At 38.0% G+C, this 16770-nt stretch overlaps 1 protein-coding gene across 1 annotated transcript in view; it reads left to right on the top strand.

Annotated features, from left to right (window-relative positions):
- Window positions 1-4: 4 nt before the first annotated feature.
- Window positions 5-16770, top strand: part of OLFM3 (olfactomedin 3) — a 67770-nt gene continuing 51004 nt past the window's right edge. The window contains exon 1 of the mRNA XM_069789485.1: window positions 5-279. Coding sequence (XP_069645586.1) covers window positions 211-279 — 69 coding nt within the window. The 5' untranslated portion in view covers window positions 5-210. The remainder of the gene's footprint in view (window positions 280-16770) is intronic.

The raw sequence follows: 16770 nt of genomic DNA on the forward strand, positions 1-16770 counted from the left end.
CGCTCCGGCAGCACGGGCAGCGCCGTCCTCGCTCGCCCTCCCCGCGCCGAGGCTGCCCGCGGAATGAGCGTCCCCCGGGCGGCTGCCGCTGCCGCCTCCAGTCGGGCTCCGGCGGGCGGGCAGAGAGCGCGGCTGCCGGCGCGGTCGCTGCGGCGGGAGCGGAGTGAATGACCGAGAGGAGCGGCGCGGAGAGGCAGCCCCGGGATCAGGATGCGGGCGCCCGCCAACATCCTCAACCTCCTGCTGCTGTCCTTGCTGGCCGGCCTCGACCCGACCAAGGTAGGAGCCGGCCGGGCGCCCCCGCGGACGGGGGGGTTCGCCCGGCTCCGCGGCGGCGGAGCGAGGCGGGCGGCGCCGGCCCGCAGGCGGCGTATGCGGCAGCGGGCGACGCGGCTCTGCCGGGCGGCCGGATGGCCGCGGGGGGAGGCGGGTGCGCGTCCTTGGTCGTCCGATCGGCCGGGCGGGGGAGTTCGTGGCGGAAACGGCTGTCCCCGGTCCCGGGATTACCGGCTTGCCGGCGCGAGGCGGGGACGCGCCGGTGGCAGCCGTCAGAGGGGCTGCGGGCGCGGGCACGCTGCAGCGGGGCCCGCGGCACCGGCGCGCGGAGCGCGCGCACCCCACGTCCCCCGCAGCCCCGATCTCCCCGCGACCCCCCGGCACCGCCCCAGGCAAAAGTTGGATGGGCTGCACCGGGGGGGCGTCGGGACGGCGGGGGCAGGGCGGCGCGGCGCGGCGCGGGGCTCATCCCCCGCTGAAGGCCGGCAGCTGTCCAGCCGACAGGAACAGCGACTTCTCCGACTCAGGGCAAAGGGGTCTGGACGGTGCTCGGTGACTGCACCGGTTCTGGAGAAGCAGCGAGGCGCTGGAGGCAGGGATCGGCAGCCGCCGACTGGCAATAAATTTGTTCCGAGTGGCACCGGCGGCGTCACGTGAAGACACTGGCGTCGGTACTAGAGGCACGCTCCGGGCTGCTGCAGAGTTTCGTTATTTTCAAGTGTGTTCAGGTCACCAAAAGATCACGTCTGATACCAAAATAATGATAAAAGTAAACAACGCGGTTGAGCCGCGCAACCTGCCTTGTAAAGGTGGTTTTAGATTAAATCATTAAAAAAATCAGAACTGCGCTAGACCGCTTAGGAGCAGTAATGACAGAAACCCCCTAAGCCTGCAGACGTCTGTAGTGCTGCATCTTACAGATGTAGAACTTGTCTCATTTGTCTTTTTGTGACATGCACTCTTGTAACTGTGAGCATCATAAAAAAGTAACGAGAGAGAAAACGTTCTTACAGTGTTGCAGTCCGTTACCAGCAGCAGTCCCTACCGTGTTGCCACAATTTATATTGTATGTTGCTGAACGTCATTTTAGTGATACCATTTAGGTACCAGACTACCGTATGAGGCCATGTTCAGTTCTTCAGGCAGATTTTTTCCTTTGAAATAAAAGCATTAATCACGTAAATTAATCATTTACAAAAATGTACTGGATTTCCAACAATATGGAAGGCATGTTCCTCTAAAAATATAAAGATAGAACTTAAAAAGCAATTCAGTGGAAATCTGATTTACAGCTGCAGTATTCTGACCACTTCTTAATCCGTAAGATACAGTGACGACTTAAAAAAGCAGGAGGTGATATAGGATTAATAACATTAGCTAAATAATTAATTATATCAATGTTATTAAATAGGACCTATTTGAAAGTATCGGCTATTGCTGTGTCCGTAAAGAGACTCATCAGTCAATGCACAGGAGCTCCACATCTGTGTGAATAGCAGCACATGGTCACATTATAATTGCAGGTTTCCACACACTCGTTTTCTTTATTTTTCTATCTTCTGTTACACTTAGCAAGATCTATTAAAGTTAAGAGACTTAAAGAGACTGCGTGAAAGCAGGAAAAACAAAATTTGTATCACTGTCTAGCCACAGAAGAGTAAAACCATTAACGAAGCAAACAAGCTTCAGCTGGCAGAATTAATCTTTTAGTTCAGATGTCAGAGATATGCTCCAAAATAACGGGGAAGAAATGGTCCGTCCTACTTGCCCGTCACCATCCAGCACTGGAAACTAGCATGAGCCACTGGAATGAAATGGCATGAATTAACTTTTGAAACTTTGCTTCTAGCCCTTTTTCTGTGGCATACTGTGCAGAGGGCATAAAAATGGCCTTTTATTCATCACTGCATGTGACATTTTCAAGGATATTAAAATGTTCATTGCAGGCTCTTTTAACTTTGTGAGGGGGTCATGAGCCAGAAAGCTCAAAAGTCCTTAAGATTATATAAAAAGAAGAGCCCTTAATCAAAGTCTGGTGTTTATCAGAGCTAAACTGGGTTTTCAGAAATAAAAACATGACATCAAGTGGTTACTCAGATCCTTACTTAAGGTGCCACACCACATTAAGCATTAAAAAGATACCACATAGCAGATAACCATTTAGTTTTGTTGACGACGAACAACAGATTTCATATTTCTGTGAAAAATGATGTATGTAAAAATGTTTACAGGATTATTTAGCAAATAAGTACAATTTGTGATTGAAATCTCAGTTTAGAAGTAGTGCTCAGTTATTTATCTTGCCTTATGCTAAATTGAAATGGAATAATAATTTTCTGCCCTGCAGGTTGGGAAGCAAATATATCACATGAAATTAATTGTAGGAAACAAGGGGATGTTAAATTCTTTCTTTTCCAGAAAGAATTGAGCAATATGCTCATGACTAGACAGACAAGTTTTTACATGCCCTTGACACTCAAAAAGTACTCAGCTTATGAAAATAAATCACATCAGACATTTCAAAGTATACACAATACATTCCTATTCATGTCCTACATAATTAATATTCAATTTATAAGTTATTTTACTGATCAACTACTTTAAAATAATACCTGGGGAAAAAAGCTTTGATTTAGTATCAGGCCATCACTGACTTAAAACTGCTGTCCACAGGCACTCTTACTATGACAGGGCTTTTATGCTAAACTCACTAGGTTATTTACTGATAGGAAAGTGTTTAAGTGTCGCCATCTTATGGTAAAATATGTAACAAAATATGTATATATATATAGTTTATTCTTACATCTCACATTAAGATTTTATTTCAACCATAGTAATTCATTGCCCATGCTTTTGTATTTGGAGGGGGATGGGGTGTTTGTTTTGTTTTTCCTGCTAAACACAATGTAGAATATTGACCAGCTCTGGAAATTCTTTAACAAGTAGAAGACAGCTCACTACTGATTAACTTTAAACACTCTTAGTGCTAATTAGAGAATATCAATTTTAAGAGATTTATTAAATGTTATATCTGTTGATTTGTTTCTAATTTTTCTCTGTATTTACATAGGAAAAAAACCCAAGAAAATATAATTATTCATGATAATATATTTCAGTAAAGTCTTATTTCCAGCAGGGTGGGTAGATATCCAGCAGGAAGCCAGCTATAGGGGAAGGACTTGGAATATAAAATCTTTCCTTTCTCCTACACTTAAGTGCAGTATCTTAAAAGAAAGAACTATTAAACATTAGGAAATATTATAAGAGTTACTGCTAGATGGCATCTCTGTGCTGCTTTTCTACAAGCCTGGAGTTTTCTTTAATGACCTTCAATAGTATGTAAAGTGGACTTCTTTTATAAGGGTTGCTTTTGCTGGTCATCATTTGATAATGACAGTAGTATAACCAAGTAAGCCTTTTACAAGTGATGTAATGCTGCTCCACATAGACATCAAGTTCAGCAGGTTTCAAAGTCTAGATGGCTTTTTTTAAGTTTCATTTTGAAAATTTAAATAGATCTGGAAAATATGTTCTTTTTTCAATGCAGTTAATGAACTTTATGACTTTAACTTTTATAATGGCTGTATGTCCTACATCTGTTGGGTTTCAGTTATTTGAATTTCACAAAAAAATGGTTCAGAAGCAGACTGTCAAGTACAATCCCAAACAGAAGCTAAGTATAGTATCATTAAGGACAGTCACAGAAAGCAACTGTTATCTGTATTCATTGTTTGGGATAATAGGATGTTTGGGAATATTAACATTAAAAAATAAAAGCAAATTTGAAACCAGTCATCTATTTCTGAATAGTTAATTAAATTTTGCATTTTGATCTTCAGAATGGCTCTGTTTCTAGATTTCAAAAACCTAAAATTTTCACACATAATCAGACTACACAACTAGCCACTAAAATCTTTTTTTTTCCCAGATTTCAAGAACTTGTCAGTAGGAAGAGTGTGCTGCTTTAATGCTGCTTCGAAATACAAATTAATTCATCCCTGTTGTGAGATTTTATAACAAGAATACTATGTACAAACAAGGGTTACCACAATACACTATTTTTGTTGGAAATATGACTCATAGTACTACAATACACTGCAAAATTAAATGGAAATCTCATTAGCTACTTGGAAATTGATTTACTCCATTTCCTATAGTATTAGTAGTTAGTCAATATGAAAATCGTATATAATTATTTAGCCTGCATGATTTAAGAATGCTCTAAATCCTTAATTGCTGAACATGATCAGCTCTCGCTTGGTGTCTGCTTTCCCATTTCTGAGCAACGTGATTCAATAGCCCTTGAAGGACATCTTATGTCAGTCAATATATCGTGGGCCCTCTCCCAGGTGTCATTCCAGTTATGTTACTCTCACTCTAGTAAATTCAGTCAATGGGTAAAGACCAAAGACTGTTGTTAACACTACTGGTTCTTCCTGCAATGGTCAATACAATGACTTCTAACCTTTCAGTCCTGGAAAAAAAGATGCTTCATAGATTTCCTATTCATTGGCACTCAATGACACACATCCACCATATGTTATATAAAATCACAGAAGTAACATATATTAAGATATTATAAGAGACTATGCAAAAACACACAAGTGACTTCTGCATGACTGCTAACTCTTCTGGTGCTATCAGACATCACATAGTCTTTAAGGGCTTTTTAAAACTGTTGATGGTATGTGAAGAGACCTTTTTTTTCTCTAGCTAAAACCAGATTCCTCTGTTGTTCACTACTAATATGACTGCTACTTCTTTGCACACACATATAGACTGATTATATACATTATATATACTCTAAAAAAATTTATATATGTATATGTGTATACATATACTAAGTAATTCTTTTCTTGCAGGAAACAATTTCCCACTAGATGCATATTGCCTTCAAACAACCGGGCTTCCACCTTTCTTCTATATTTGGTCCAGTCATAAGCCAATAAAGGAGGAACAATTCGCAAAATATGCAAAGAAGAAAAAGCTGAAGCAGAGAAGGTGACTGTCAGGAACAGAAAATGCAGTATAACAGCTATTAAAAGAACATCCAGCTATAACTCTAAAAGTGGTGTTTCTAGTTGGCTACAGATTTAACACAGTTACAAATTTCAAGTTCAAATCCGTGAAGTTCATAAGGGGCCTATTAGGAAATGCACAGGGAGTCCTCAGAGAGGGTCCAGTCTATTTGGGGCACTGAAATCCCCCTTTTCAATGTTGTAGTAGGACAAAAATGCTTCAGGGCATCACTTAGACATTCTTACTGGATCTTCACTGAAAGCCAGGTAGAATTCAAAAGCCTTGTGTAAGTCTTGAAGCAGTAGTCTAGGAGGAGTCCTCTCAAAGACCATCTTTCACAAGAAGAGCAATCTATCCTACTGCTTCACTCCACAAGGCAGTGGATTTCTCATCTAAGATAAAACCTAGAGAAAGTGAGGACTTTGTGTGCCTGGGTTTGAATACAGAATTCTTTTCATGAGGGAGCATTCAGGAACAAGTGGAAAACTTCTCTTATTTATAGAAATGAACTGAATATTTCAGAAATTCTTGCATTTAAGTTAAGTGGGATAAAAACAGAAAGAAAGAACATACCTCAGAACTCCAGACCAGATCTTTTATTCATGTTTTTAAACCAAGATGTGTGACACAAGCACATGTTTCTTAAATATTCCACCTAAGAACCTAGCTAGCAGAATTCTTAGTCCTCCAAGCCAGTAAAAAACAGAAATACAGTAGCAGTACATATTACTCTTAAAAATACTTTGAATGGTCTACAGAAAAACATTCAGGAGTTAAATGTATTTTTGTATTTCAAGAATTCTGAAAGAAGATCAAAGAGCTTAAATTGTACTCATTTAACATAAGGATACAGTGTGCACTACTTCCCACATGGTCAGCTAATAAGTGTGCACTTGGCTCACCTGCAGAACAGAACAATTTACTGTTCACCTGATCTGACCTTGTTTTTCAAAATGGAGTTCTTTCACAAAAAAAAACAAACACCAAAAAAACCCCAGCACCAAATCTGTCCCCCTTCAGTATTTTTACTCACTTTTTTTTTTTCTAAGAGGAAATTTTCTTAATGCATTCACAGGGAGATCTCTTAAGAACTCTCAAGGTACACAGCATCAATCTTCATGTACTTCATCCTGGCATTAATGATGTTTTTTTGTTAAGTTTGCTAAAAAGAAAAAACAGGCGGCACATGTCTTAACCATTCCTTTATTCAGTCAGCTGGGACATTATCCTGACACTGGAAAGAAATTCATTTTCTAGAGGGCACAATTCCTCTTACTTCAGTACTAAGTTATCTTTACCACCAATTCAGATAGTTCATTCTTTTGTTTATCATATTTGCACTGGAACACATTGAATATTAACCAGAAAGGACAGTGCATGTTATCCAAGTAAGAATATAAGTGAAACAGAAGTGTAAAGGTGGCTGTTTTGAGTGAAAGCTGCGTAGAACTCTAATTTAGAAACGGACAGAAAGTTGTAACTTTAACAATTCTGATTATGGTGCATTATTATCTAGCTATCTGAAGGACACCCATCCACTACTGATGGCCACTTGATACCTTTCACTGTCTGAAATAAAGGAGTTACCCTCATTTCAAGATGCAGGAATCAAACATGAATAGTTTGGTTAAGCGAGCATTTGTCTCTGTTCATGAATTTAAGATTCATATTACAGCATTTGGGTGATGGTGAAGCAAAGACAATTCTGAGATTATTTCTTAATCTTGTGCACAGCATGGTGTCAAGAAATGTCTCTGAAAAAAAGGAAGACTGATCTTGGACATAACCTCTTATGTCACAGCATTACTTCCAAGAATCAGTGACACTTCACTGTAAGCATGGACTGGACCTTCAGACTTTTTCACTAGTGACTCCAATCTTAAAGGCAACTGAACTTCTATCAGCAGCATAATTTATCAGAACACTTGAACCTATTTCAAAAACATTACTATTTTTATTGTCATTGTTTTATTCCTGTCATTAAAGGTTTTCAAAGTCTAGACTTGGTTTTGTTTGGAATTGGAGAATTCATATTTCTGTCTGAAAGAGACACCGAGACACCAGAATGCAAAATAACAAGGCCCCCCATATGGATTATTTTATCCCCATTCGTAAGACCATCTCACTGGGAACAGTACTGAAAGATGTTTTAATAAGTAGGAAATAACCTATGTATCAAAGAAACTTAGTACCATTTGTCTAGCTAGCTCTGTGTTGACTAAAACTAAATGATCTCTATTCTTCTTTACTGGCCAGCTTCTAGAAATAGTCTCCTAGTAACTACCTTTTCTGACAATATGACTGATTCATATTAATGAACTAAATACACCACAAAATGTGCATGCTTAGGGAAGGAAACACAGAGCACAAAATGTTGGTCATACAAGCAGTTAACGTTGAGGAAGTAACTGTATTAATGAATATGGAAGTATACGCAATAATTTGCTTACTTAAAGTTTCATGGTGGTATCACCGTCACATATATTTTTTTCATACTACCCTGTGCCCTCTTCAACTTCATGACAGAGGTTTACCTATCAGAAAAGCAAAAGAAACAACTAACTAGGTATATTTTTCACAAGTCAGGAAACAATCATAAACTGGAACTTGAGTTATAGCCAAAAGTAGGTTGAATAGGAAATATGAGGCCTATGGATACCCAGCTGCTTCTGTATCTATGTCTTTTCACAAGAAAGAAAAACATATTATGTAATTATTCACAAAATATGCACTCCTATTTATTTAAACAGTTTTCTTGAAGAGAAATTAAAGGTAATTTTAATACTCTGACCCCTTCTGAGCCTCTCTCAGGCTTTTAAATCACTTAAATAACTAACCTAAGCAGCCCCAGATAACACAAATGTAATTTTTTCATCCTGCATTCCCCTCAAGAACAGTCATGTGTCTGCTGCACTGCCTTCTAACCAAACAAATACTTGTAACTGTGAATGCAGCTTTAATATTCCTGTTTACTTATTTCACTGAAAAGCATGTATCAGTCAGCATAACAGCAGCTTAAGCAAATTCTGAAAGCAAGTAGCCCTCTTCACTCCTATGGTTTTGGGAAATAGTGTTTACATTCTCCTGAAGCTCTAAAGTAACCTATAAGGGGGGAGCCAGAACAATTGGAAAAGACTTGCTCAGTTCAGAGGACTGCAGCTTCATGAACTCTCTTATTAAGTGCCAATCACAACACTGTGAATAATATTATTAAATTATTGGTGCATGTTATTAAAAAATGGAGTTTTATAGAGATTTTCATTGACCTCCTTTTTTAGAACCACTCCCTTAGGAAAATGCTTTAAAATGTGTTTCAGTGTATCCTTTTCAAGGAGATAACTAAGCACTTAAATAATTTTCCATATATGAAATTGGACATGTTATTTGAATTTGGACTTCAGTTTTAAAATTGGATTTACAGAAATATGAACTTCAGTACATTTAGAATACATGTGGTTACAGCAAATATTATTGATTTGAGTTCTCATAAATGCAAACCTGTCACACACTTGCTTACTCATATTAAATGGGGTTGTTCAGTCTTAGCCTCCCTACTGCAATTATTTTTTTCCTGTTCATTTTGTATAATCTCTTACGTATTATTCTAACAAGTCTACCTTCTTATAATAAGATTCTGTACATTTTCAATATATGGTATTGAGACCTTTCCAAGAAAATACATAGAAAACAGCATAGTTGTAACCCTGAGCTAGTGTACTAACAAACAGTACATAGAATAGATGATGGTATGAAAAATGTAGATACAGCTGTAGATACATGCACTCTCAGTTCTCAAAGCAAGTCTATGGCAGGTTTGAATTTATAATGAGATCTCAGATCAATATTATTTGCTGTCATCACAGGTATTTCTGGGCACTTGCATAAAGAATACAGAGGTGCATGTCAGGGAGAGTAGCAAATGAGCATGTTACAACAAATATGCTTTTTCTGAAGCATAAAGTAGGGAACTTTGACTATTTAGTAACTAATTCATATTTGCAGAAATCAACTACCAATTATGTCTGGTGTCTTATTACAAAAAGGTCAAATAAGCTCAGACATCACAAAAGTCCACAACTATATTAAATAAAAAACACAGATATTAAGTATTATTCAAATTATTCCATCAATAAAATCGTTGTAGAAATAAATGACAAAATACTGGTTAATGAAATCAGAATTGGTAAGTTCTTAAGTTTTCCTGGAGAACTCTGACCTTATAAATTATTTATAATATGCTCTGCACATATTTTACTCAGACTGACAATGAATTGAAAGCTTTTTGGAAAAATTGAAAGCTTTCAGAGAAAAGGTTTCTGAAAAGCAAATTTAAGCCTCAAAGTTACTTCTGTCACCTCAACTTAGCCAAGGGATTATTTTAAAATATATGTTTCAAAGAATGTTCAAAATTGTGGTTGTTTGCTTCAAGGTAAAATTACGTTTCTTATGCGATCGGCATCATTCAACGGATTATTTTCTTTTGAGTTAGCCTTTCTGATACACTCAGTGGTTTACTTTTTAAATCAGTAGCTATTTTTCAGATACACAAAAAGCCTTGTTCAAGGTGTCAGTTACAACATTATATTCACTTTATTCAGCCTGGAAATAATTTCTATTCTGATAACTGATTTATCTTGAACAGCAGTGACTTAACATACTTTCAGGAATGAATTTACTAAGAGGAGTAAAGGGCTGTGCAGACTTCCCCCAGTACTGGTCTCAGTGCATTCCCGGGATCTGTTCTATGGCTCTGGCTACCCAATCAGGATGTCTTCATGACAACAGTACAGTAAAATCTGCCAAAATCAGAACCTTGAATAACTCCTTTGGAGGTTACCCCTGCTGGTAATTAGTAGTTCAAGACATGCATATACAGAAATTAAATGGAAAAAAAAAATTAAGTGCAACTCAAAAAGAAAAAATCATAGTGAAATGTAGTGTAATAAAACTAGTTTTCCTGAGGACAAACACAGGGAATGATACTAACCTTTCAGTCAGTCAATACCAAATTAAAATCATACTTGGTAGTTGCTCATTCATGGCAAATGCATCCTTAAATACATGACAAAAACCTTTTCATGAACTCCTTAATAGTCTGAAGCTGTTTTATACAAAACAGGTCATGAAACTTTATCATCAGTGCAATCAGAGACCTTTGGAGGTCTTCTAGTCCATACCTCCAGCATTTCAGAGCCCCTCTCAACAGCAGCTCTAACTTTCAGCAATTTCCACTAGTCTGGTGTCATTCTGCTCCACCATCCTGAAGACTTTAAACAGTATCAACCCCTCAGCAACGTCTCTCACTACCAGCTGTAAATTAGACTTCAAACCACTTTGCAAGATTGTGATTTTTATTATCAAAAAATGCAATGACAAAAATGCTGACCCTTTCTCTGGAAAAGGCTAAATGTTTACTTAAAGAAAATAAGATCTCTATCTCATTTTACATTATGCACTCTATGCCACCAATCAATCTTTTTCATTATCTCTCATTTCCAGGGACAAGTTATCTTTATTATTTCTGATGTTTATTTCCTGCTCATTTATGAAACGTGTTTAATTCACTATATCTATTTTTATTGATTTAAAGATATAGCTTCTATTTTAAATACTCATTTCTTATAAAATTATTTCTGTTGGGGGGTGTGGAGGATTTAGGATTAAGGACTAAGGGCAGAGGAAGTGGCTGGTTTATTTTGATTTAATAGCCTTTCTATAAATTAATCCTTGAACATTTGTATCAGTCCTTTCAGTCAGAAGTCCACTATGGGAAACATTTGTTTCAGAAGTGCAGCATCCTCCATTATGTCCACTGTGTTTGCTTTGGTGTAAAACACTGCTGGACAATAAATCATATTCACAGTAGTAGCAATGTTCTGCCCTTTGTTTCAAGGAGCAAAATACAACTTTAGCCTGAGGACATATATGCTTGTTCTCCTTCTCTTTCTCAATGAAAAAGAGGATGCATGTGAAGAAAATTTTGAATGGAAATATTGACTGAATCAGTGTTCTCAGAATGTCCCATTTATTTAGACCATGGTGGTTATCTTTTTTAAATACTAAGGACTCCCTTCTCTAAGGTGGTCTTTCTCACCTCAAGGACTCAAGAATGAAAAACTGTATTGGCTGAAACACAAAATCATCATTAAAAAGTATTTCATGAAGTGGTAACTTTGCTTTTGTGAGTGCCACCAGGGACTAGATTGTAGAATTTTGGAGTGGGCAGAGCAGTACAATTCCTTCTCCCAAAATGCTTGTATTCATACTGCAGTCAGCAGTAGCTTTCCCCCTCTTCCTTCTCCCACTCTGAGCTACCAGGTCTGGAGAGCAGCACATGAGGAAGAGCACAAACACTACTCATCTGCTCTTCCAAATCCTTCAAGATTGTCTGTGTTGGAAGGATGTACAGGCAGATCTGTTCCTCTTCTTGTTGGACTAGACAATGAAATTATCCCTGATGGATATGATGCACAAGGAGAGGGAAGGTATGTGTTGGCTTAATTTGTGTTTCCTCTGGCCTCAATGAGAAGCAAAGAGACACTCTTCCTCCTTTGGAGATTTCAAAACACTCTCCAAAGACAGAATGACATGGCTTCCCTGATGTCTCTGATAAAGCCACTGTACAAGAAACCACCAGGTGATACTGAGAGCCTTGAACTTTAATTTTTTTGAGAAAATGAAAGAAGAGGGATTTTGATGCAATACTGGCAGTAGCTGTAGTATTCAAATTTGCCCAGTTCTAGATTTGTCAAGTGAGAAAGATACACTAACGACTAAGGTTCACCACTGTTGTTCATACAGAAGAAAAATTTACCCAGATGCTGCTGGGCATTCATGTTACATTCACTGGTGTCTGTCAGGAATACAATAAATTGCTCTTGCTTATAGCTTTCCCATTTAGAAATGCCACAGAAATTAAATACGGTTAAGATGGGTTAGGTCATTGAGTCCATCTCCGTACAAGGGACACGACCACTTCATGTTTTCTCATATGGTTCCCCAAACCACCTTCTAAACGAATGGTAATAGTGATGGTAGTTATTGAAAAAAAATCCTGATAAACCCTACCTGCCTAGTTTTTCTGTTAAATAGAAACAAGGTTGCAATTTTTTTCTCCTTTAGAATTTTCCCGAACCACGTACAATTAGATATTGTCTAACACTTGCTTTCCCCTTCTAATTAGTATTTTTGAACATGTATATGCTACTTGTTTTTTCTGATTTTCCTGGTTTAATAGCCTCTAACACTTAAGAACAACTTATTCTCATTTCACTTTCTAATTATTCTGGACCCCTACCTCCAGAAACAAATCTCTTAGGCAGATTTTTTCATGTTAAAATATCACCCTTTTCTTATCCATTGTCATAAATTTCAGTTACAGTTCTAAAGACTTACTGTATCATGTCGTCATTAGTTTCTCAAACATTTGCAGTTTTTAAGAAACTAGTAAATGTGATATCTTTCTTTTCTAATATTTTTGCTTCCTTTGCGGAAAATATGCTACTATTAGCTCTTTCATACCAAAGTCCTTAGGCTTCTCCTTTCTTCTCCCTCCAAAATGCTGTTACTCTGTACCCACACACTCCTTGTTTGCAATCTTGGAATGCTTTCTGACTAGCCATATTCCTTACAGATCCCCTTAACTGCTAGGCATTTGCTTTTGCCATATTCAGTTGTCTTTAGAGGATGGCTTCTTTTTTGAGGAAACTTTTTTGATATTTTTCAGTTTTGAGAGATTCTTAAGAGCTTTGCTAAGTTTTGACAGACTCCTCCAGTCCCTTCCATATCACTTCATATGCTGAACTTTGTTATTTCTGTTATTATTTTTAATAATAATTGAAACCAATTCCTCTGAGCTACAAAAAAGTGTATTTCAAGCCAAATGCACTGTTAACCTAAGGAAAACATCCCAAGATTACAAGAATTCATGTGATTATGGTTCATGCACCATATATGTTTGATTTTACTTTAAAGTCCATAACAGACAGATCTAGTAACTTGTTCATTAGACAAGAAAGACTTTCAGCTATCCTTCCAACGGCATACATCCAAATTCTGGAAGAGTTACTCCCATTAGTATCAGTTTAACTAAAATGCTTCGGGGGGGGGGGGGGGGGGGGCAGGCAGGGACCACCACTGCCTAAAGGTGCCATTTTTTATATATTGGTTGTTTTGGGGAGGCCTCTTTTTAACACAAGTCTTCTCAAACAAAGCATTGACTGTAGTGGGAGGAGCTAATGATCAGCATACCTACCACCATCAATCTAAACACAAGCTTAAGAAAGATCTTAAATAATCTACTTGGTTATTTTAAATTTAAAAAAAAAATATCCAGTCGGACAATTCACATTTGGAGATCAGGCACATTACTTCAGAGTCTCTGCTTTTACTACTGAACTTTTCTTTGAATTCAGAGCATTTTAAAATTGGCAACAACCTGTTAGAGACATTTTTACACCAAACAGAGCATGTCCTCCCCATTTTCAGTCAATAAGGCTTTGCACTTCTGTTTTCATTAGGACCAGCGTGCTCAGACCTACAATCGTTGATGCTGGGGGAATTCTTACCTGACAAAATGACAAGGCTGATTCCTCAGTATAAGTGAGCGCCATGGTGTCCATTCATTAAAAGACTCTACTTGAAGATTAACTTCCTTGAAGAGTGACTGGCTGAAAGACCAAAGATAACACTGGAAGCAATGGGAACTTCAGAATAAACCCTTAAATGCCTAACTGTGGTTACACGGCTATGCCACTGCTGACTTTTAAAAGTGACCTCTAAATCCAATTCAAAGCCACATGCTAGACCACCTGCACTGTTTACCTTGAGGCATGCCAGAGGGAAAGCTTTCCAGCAAACCATTGTACAGTCATGTATCCAGTTGCAGTATGGGCATTCCCATAACAGGTAGCTTAGGTGTAGCACAGAGGGAGCCATACAGGCTTAAGAACAACTGCATATATATATATATACTGGTGGCCTGTACTCTTTTTTTGTTAAGAGGCAAGCACATCATCATTTTCACTGGGCCTTTCTTCTCATTAATTTTTTGCACCACTGAAGTGAGAACCAGCACAATAGGTATAGTTTCTAGTACATTTCCCTTACAAAATCTGTTTTCTACAAGTGAAACATCTCTTCGTAACAAAGACTGCCTCTAGACTGAACAGTAGATACATGCTAGGGTACATCTGGAGGCTTGACTTGCTCATTGTCCAGTCAGGGTCAGTGGGCACTGGGACTTCTTTGCAGCTCTCCTTCTTGGGTTTGTCTCCCACTGAAACCAAGGCATGGGGGAACCTGGTTAGATGTTCATAACTAGCCTTATGTGGGCTTATAGCCAAAGCCTGTATGCAGAGCTAATAGCTTGCAAGCACTCTCAAGAGCCCAAACTTTAAAAATCAGAATTGAGCAGATAAATGCATCCAAATACATCTTTTGCCACTTCAGTTGTCACATGGCGCAAAAATTGTTTCTTCTGAATTGTGTTTTTTGGAACAATGCCTATATTATAAATGGTGAATGCATGAGATATCGTTCTTATGGGATAAAATACAAAATCAGTCTCAAATGAACAGACTGTGATACAGTTATAGCTTGTGATGGGAAGAAGGGTGGCAGTAATAAGGACTTAGCAGAATGTGCTAAATAGTGGGCACGTTGTGAAAAAAGTACTAGGTACTCTGAAAAGTGGAAAGAACAGGCTTAGGAAGGGAAGGTAATGGGAAACCCAAATGATATGATGTGAGATTAAAATAAATAATTCTACTGGGAACATCCTGGAAACACTGAAAATGGAAGTATCTGAAAAAACATGATAACGACCTGAGAACTATTTTGTCTTTCATAAAGATACTGACCTATTAATAAAAGAGCATATTAAAAATAAGACTAACAGTACCAAAGTAGACTGGGACTAGGATATATTTCATTAAAAAATACACTGCTGTTTGCCTAAAGAAAGCCCTATGGCTGTACGTCCCTCTGCCTTCCACCAAGGACAAAGCCAAGAGATCTCCAAAGAAAAAGCAATGGCCACAGCAGCAAAGCTAGGTTCGTTTCTCCCATGCATCAATCAGTTGTGAGTTAGAATGTTACCATACCTGTGACTAGGTCAGCAGGCCTATGCGCATCAAAGATTCTCTCTTGCTGGACAAGCACATCAGTGCAAGATGCCTATGAAGAAAATGAGAATGAAAAAGATCAAATGATTCAATATTTTTCTTTCCTAACGCACTGTCCTTGGTAGATAGGAAAGAAAACAGAAATAAAATCTTCCACAAATAGTCATTCCAATTTTTAAACAAGTGTAGGTTAAAAATTGTTTGTGCTCCTTTTCTAGCAAGCAAAATCGATGACAGAGCAGAGTGCTAGATGAATATTGTATTATATTTTTGGATATGAGTTTATAATTTGTACTTGCATTTGTACAGGATAACAAATTTTGCCTACTTATTTAAAGAAATACCAATCTATTTTATGGCTTATCAATCCAAAGTAGCTCAAATTTTAGCATTCAGGTTTGTGAATTATTCATAAAAAAGCTACACACCAGGAACTATTTATAGATAAGTTGCTGAAAATAGTACTCTGTCTGTAGACTGATTCTAGTAAAAGAGAAAGCTAATTTTGTTAAATTGTTTAGATCAAATTATCTGCTTAGCCTTATTATTGAGTATACAATGCAGTCTATTTATATCCATGCAGTGGGGCTCTCGGCACTTCTCAGGAGAGTATAAGACAGCCTAACACATTACACTGCTGCCATTTTTTTCCCGCTTCTTCATGCTCAGATTCGGTCCCTACTGTTGTTTATAACAAAACCACTCGGAGTTAAGTAATACTTACAAAACAGTATCTGTTTTACTGATCACTGGGGAGGAGAAATACACGCTGTTGTTGTACTTTCTAAAAAGTAGTTCCACAAAATTATGAAAAACTAGAGAAAACAGGCAAGGGATCTCTGACTCATTGTGTAGACCCAAGGTTAAAAAGGGAAAGAAAGGGATCAGTCACTGAAGCCTTACAGAAGAATATTAAGTACTATTCAATGGCAGGGAAGAGTAAAAGACTAAGAGACGATTGATTTTCCTTCAACATATGTCTAAGAAATGTGTTTACGTCACATACGTCACAAATACGTCAGAAAGCAAACAAAGCAAAGAATAAGCTACTATATATTTGAAACAGAATCCTACACAATGGGATTTACAGCTGTTCCCAAGTGTTATCACTCTTTAGCTGGCCATCAGTCTCAAATAGTTTGTAACAAAGAAAAAAGCTCTTTCCTACTAGTTTTATAGTTTCTTGCAACATCATTTACTACATTTTGAAGTCATTTATTCATATCTTTAAATAATGGGCACAATTACCTAAATGCACTTTAAACAATAAGGGAGAAAATTACATACTTGGATTTTAAAATAATTTTTCAGTTTTATTTGCTTATTTTTCCTACTAAAAACATACAGATCT

Source organism: Haliaeetus albicilla, chromosome 8 (assembly GCF_947461875.1).
Source record: "Haliaeetus albicilla chromosome 8, bHalAlb1.1, whole genome shotgun sequence".
NCBI classification, from domain to species: Eukaryota; Metazoa; Chordata; class Aves; order Accipitriformes; family Accipitridae; genus Haliaeetus; species Haliaeetus albicilla.